This window comes from Nanorana parkeri, unplaced genomic scaffold, assembly GCF_000935625.1.
Source record: "Nanorana parkeri isolate BGI_ZX_2015 unplaced genomic scaffold, ASM93562v1 scaffold962, whole genome shotgun sequence".
Classification (NCBI taxonomy): Eukaryota; Metazoa; Chordata; class Amphibia; order Anura; family Dicroglossidae; genus Nanorana; species Nanorana parkeri.
Window position 1 is genome coordinate 459,412 of NW_017307230.1, and position 5,787 is coordinate 465,198.

A 5,787-nucleotide genomic window follows, 5' to 3' on the forward strand; every position below is an offset into this window, starting at 1 on the left:
ATAATATATTTAGATTGAAAAACTACAATAAAAAATAAATATTGTAGTTTTTCAATCTCCCTCCTTTTATTGCTATGTATTTACTGATGATTATTTAATGGTGTGTGGAGGCTGCTGATCACAATGTCATTGTTTAAAATGATCAGATTTTTTTTTTTGCATGTCCTTGTATCTAGAAGAGAACATATTCAAGATGACAATCAGACAATAAACCAGATTTTGACTGGACAGGGTAACAAATGACATCATCTCTGGGTCCAGTGATCGGTTTTCCTGACCGATCATATCCATGTGGGTCACTATTGCTCTCTTCAGATTGGGTCAGGGGTGTAATCACATCCAATATGGGGGTTGATATGCTGCCTATGGACATCTTTATGTACTCTGGCTGTAATGTTATAGATTATTTAAATCCACTATACTATACCCCTAAAAAGGGAAGAGTAAAGTCATATATATCTCCTCAAAGTTGCTAATTATTTCACACATATTAAACAAATATGTAACTTTATGCCAATCGCCGCTTCTGATTACATACAATACAATGTAACCTAAGACAACCAGATATCAGACAATGTTTCTACCACCAGCCAGATGAGTGAAAACATTTCCTTTTATCTATAAACAACAATGATTAAAAAAAAAAAAGCAATCATGATACCATGACCCATCTCAGCTTTATATATAATATTGGGTATTTTGTGTTTAAACAAAAGGAAATGTTTTAACTTAAGAACCCGGCTGGTGGTAGAAACATTGTCTCAGAAGTGTATCCTTTCTGAAGCAGCGATCTTCATAAACGGAACATGTGTGAATAATATTATCGATCACTCAACCTAAATCCATATTTCAGTGCACATGGGATGCCCAGCACTCGGATATAACACGGATCAGCCGATCTGTCACAGGACTCACCTCCGCCAAGCTGCTCCCCGGATGGCCCTCTGTGTGAGCTCCGCTCTGATGCGGCTTCACGACACATTTTACCCATCAAACATGTTTAAATTTGCCGGCTTGGCTTATCCACCAATCAGCAGCGGGACCTTTAAAAAAGCAACCAATCAGCGCATCCCGCACAACCGTTGGTAGCCAGGCTTGTTTTGGTCACGTGATCATACTTGTAGCAGTTGCCGCCATCTTGATTTAGGGCAGTTCCAACCCTTCGCTTCGTTTCAGGATTAGTGACGATTTCGGGATTGCTGTCTGCCAGGTCTGCAGGGATAAAAAGATGATATAGATACATACAGACATTTTTTTATGTACTCTTGGACTAATATTTTACATCCATTTATAAAGTCTATCATACGGCATTTTTTAGTTAAGCCCTCACTGTATATTCCTAAAAATTATTTTTTTTGCGCAAACTTTATTAAACGTAAAGTAATATAATTTTTCATAAGTGTATCATTCTTTAAAACTACCATGGTAACGGCAGACAATAAATCAGGCACATAGCAGGACAGCCCTGACAACATCACGTTGTAGGGTCCTGCGAGCAGCAAGTTTTCAGTCAGGCACCTCTAAGGGCACACGGCGGGGTCCTGGCAGTCTCCTTGGTAACGGGACGCACTGTAGGTCCCGGAGGAGGAGGAAGATGGCAGCGGCTGCTGCAGCGACGGGAGCCAAAGTGAAAACCGTGAAAGATGAGGTGGCACAGAACGCCATCCACCGGGAGACCATCCGAAAAGAGAACCGCTGCCAGAGGCTGGTCACCGAGTTCACCATCAACCCCTTCCACAAGAGTAAACTATCAACACTTCTGTAACCATGGCAACCAGAGCTGATGATGTGGGGGGGGGACATACACCGCTAGCGGAGTGGGGAGAAGTTAGAACCGAGCACAATGCTGACTGTGTCATGACAACCCTTCCCCATTATTGTCCTGGGGGTCTGGAGTGCAGCTTTAAGCTGAGAGCCGGTTCTCATGTTCATTTTCTTTCCTCTCCGTAGTTCACGCCGTCACCGGGAAGCCGATGGCAAGACACGACAATCAGTACGAGGTCGCTGACGGTAAGATCTCCGCCGGATCCGTCGCTCGGACTTTGTCCACTTCATCCGCTTACATCCCGTATACAATCTCCCCGTCACCCGTTCCGACGTCCTTGTGTGAGCTCCCCGACAACCCTGACTTCTGGGGATCAGAGCCCGCCTGTGTGTGTGGGGGCGGGGGGGCCCTACAAGGGATACAGGGACACATGGGGGGCCCCTACAAGGGATGCAGGGACACATGGGGGCCCCGACAAGGGATACAGGATCACATGGGGGGCCCCGACAAGGGATACAGGAACACATGGGGGGCCCAGACAAGGGATACAGGGACACATGGGGGGCCCCGACGAGGGATACAGGGACACATAGGGGGGCCCGACGAGGGATATAGGGACACATAGGGGGGCCCGACGAGGGATATAGGGACACATAGGGGGGCCCGACGAGGGATATAGGGACACATAGGGGGGCCCGACGAGGGATATAGGGACACATAGGGGGGCCCGACGAGGGATATAGGGACACATAGGGGGGCCCGACGAGGGATATAGGGACACATAGGGGGGCCCGACGAGGGATATAGGGACACATAGGGGGGCCCGACGAGGGATATAGGGACACATAGGGGGGCCCGACGAGGGATATAGGGACACATAGGGGGGCCCGACGAGGGATATAGGGACACATAGGGGGGCCCGACGAGGGATATAGGGACACATAGGGGGGCCCGACGAGGGATATAGGGACACATAGGGGGGCCCGACGAGGGATATAGGGACACATAGGGGGGCCCGACGAGGGATATAGGGACACATAGGGGGGCCCGACGAGGGATATAGGGACACATAGGGGGGCCCGACGAGGGATATAGGGACACATAGGGGGGCCCGACGAGGGATATAGGGACACATAGGGGGGCCCGACGAGGGATATAGGGACACATAGGGGGGCCCGACGAGGGATATAGGGACACATAGGGGGGCCCGACGAGGGATATAGGGACACATAGGGGGGCCCGACGAGGGATATAGGGACACATAGGGGGGCCCGACGAGGGATATAGGGACACATAGGGGGGCCCGACGAGGGATATAGGGACACATAGGGGGGCCCGACGAGGGATATAGGGACACATAGGGGGGCCCGACGAGGGATATAGGGACACATAGGGGGGCCCGACGAGGGATATAGGGACACATAGGGGGGCCCGACGAGGGATATAGGGACACATAGGGGGGCCCGACGAGGGATATAGGGACACATAGGGGGGCCCGACGAGGGATATAGGGACACATAGGGGGGCCCGACGAGGGATATAGGGACACATAGGGGGGCCCGACGAGGGATATAGGGACACATAGGGGGGCCCGACGAGGGATATAGGGACACATAGGGGGGCCCGACGAGGGATATAGGGACACATAGGGGGGCCCGACGAGGGATATAGGGACACATAGGGGGGCCCGACGAGGGATATAGGGACACATAGGGGGGCCCGACGAGGGATATAGGGACACATAGGGGGGCCCGACGAGGGATATAGGGACACATAGGGGGGCCCGACGAGGGATATAGGGACACATAGGGGGGCCCGACGAGGGATATAGGGACACATAGGGGGGCCCGACGAGGGATATAGGGACACATAGGGGGGCCCGACGAGGGATATAGGGACACATAGGGGGGCCCGACGAGGGATATAGGGACACATAGGGGGGCCCGACGAGGGATATAGGGACACATAGGGGGGCCCGACGAGGGATATAGGGACACATAGGGGGGCCCGACGAGGGATATAGGGACACATAGGGGGGCCCGACGAGGGATATAGGGACACATAGGGGGGCCCGACGAGGGATATAGGGACACATAGGGGGGCCCGACGAGGGATATAGGGACACATAGGGGGGCCCGACGAGGGATATAGGGACACATAGGGGGGCCCGACGAGGGATATAGGGACACATAGGGGGGCCCGACGAGGGATATAGGGACACATAGGGGGGCCCGACGAGGGATATAGGGACACATAGGGGGGCCCGACGAGGGATATAGGGACACATAGGGGGGCCCGACGAGGGATATAGGGACACATAGGGGGGCCCGACGAGGGATATAGGGACACATAGGGGGGCCCGACGAGGGATATAGGGACACATAGGGGGGCCCGACGAGGGATATAGGGACACATAGGGGGGCCCGACGAGGGATATAGGGACACATAGGGGGGCCCGACGAGGGATACAGGGACACATAGGGGGGCCCGACAAGGGATACAGGGACACATGGGGGGCCCCGGTGAGGGAGATGGATTGACTACATAGACTAATAGAAGGAAATGGTTTTTTTTACTCGCACAGAAAACTTCCTGAAGATATTTCATCACACGGCTCTGGAACCGACCAAGAAATACACGGAACCTCAGACCACCAGCCAAGAGATCGGATGGATCACACAGCCTCTGGTAGGGACTTTATACTCCCGGGAAGGGGGAGGAGCTCAATAGGGGAACATCAGGAAAAGAAATATACAACGCAAATGAATCCAAATCATTAAAGGGGAACGCCGGGGAGATACCAGACACATCAATGCAGAGCTGTGATAATACATCACACACACTACATTGCCAAAGTATTGGGACGCCTTTACACGCACATGAACTCCCAGTCTTAGTCTGTAGGGTTCAGTGTTGGGTTGGCTCCGCCCTTTGCCGCTATAACAGCTCTGCCTCTTCTGGGAAGGCGTCCACAAGGTTTAGGAGTGTGTCTATGGGAATGTTGGACCATTTGTGAGGATTCTAGTGGCGGCGTGCTTTACACCACGGCATCCCACGCTTTGCATTGCACCCGGTGATGTGCGGCTTGGATGCAGCTGCTCGGCCATGGAAACCCATTCCATGGAGCTCTCTACGCACTGTTGTTGTGCCAATCTGAAGGCCACATGGAGTTCGGAGGTCTGTAGCTATTGACTCTGCAGACAGTTGGTGACTTCTGCGCACTTCAGCATGCGCTGACCCCGCTCTGTCATGTGACGTGGCCGACCACTTCCTGGCTGAGTTGCTGTTGTTCCCAGTTGCTTCCACTTTGTTATAATCCCAGTAACAGGTGACCGCGGAATATTTAGTAGCCAGGAAATGTCACGGAACACCTGAATCCAATGATTTGGAGGGGGAGGGGCCCAATACTTTTGGCAATATAGTGTATGTACACACACCAGAATGTGACCTGGTATCAGCCTCTTGTAGTCTCTACAGCAGGGCTCAGACCAGGAGAGGAAGAAGCAGCAGTGTTCATGTGCTGACAGGAGAGAGCAGAGTGACAGTGAGATGAGCTCAGCCTGCTGCTTTCTCCTTTTACCGAGCAATCACAGGCTGTGGGGGGGACAATACCTGTAAGTGTTATGGGACAGAAGAGAAAAAGCAGGTCTCCTGTCCTGCCAGACAGGGTTGTGCAGTGTAAATCTCAGGACCGGATGGACAAATACAAATCCTTTGGCAGGTAATACAGCAGCTTTATACGTCATACATACACTGAGTGGCCGGATTATTATATACACTGAGTGGCCGGATTATTATATACACTGAGTGGCCGGATTATTATATACACTGAGTGGCCGGATTATTATATACACTGAGTGGCCGGATTATTATATACACTGAGTGGCCGGATTATTATATACACTGAGTGGCCGGATTATTATATACACTGAGTGGCCGGATTATTATATACACTGAGTGGCCGGATTATTATATACACTGAGTGGCCGGATTATTATATACACTGAGTGGCCGGATTATTA

The 5,787-nt window shown here is 51.9% G+C and overlaps 1 protein-coding gene across 1 annotated transcript in view; it reads left to right on the forward strand.

Annotated features, from left to right (window-relative positions):
- The first annotated feature begins 1,589 nt into the window (after positions 1–1,589).
- Positions 1,590–5,787, forward strand: part of FAM183A (family with sequence similarity 183 member A) — a 5,941-nt gene continuing 1,743 nt past the window's right edge. Inside the window, exons 1-3 of the mRNA XM_018566609.1 lie at positions 1,590–1,742; positions 1,951–2,010; positions 4,350–4,453. Of these exons, the coding sequence (XP_018422111.1) occupies positions 1,595–1,742; positions 1,951–2,010; positions 4,350–4,453 (312 nt within the window). The 5' untranslated portion in view covers positions 1,590–1,594. The remainder of the gene's footprint in view (positions 1,743–1,950; positions 2,011–4,349; positions 4,454–5,787) is intronic.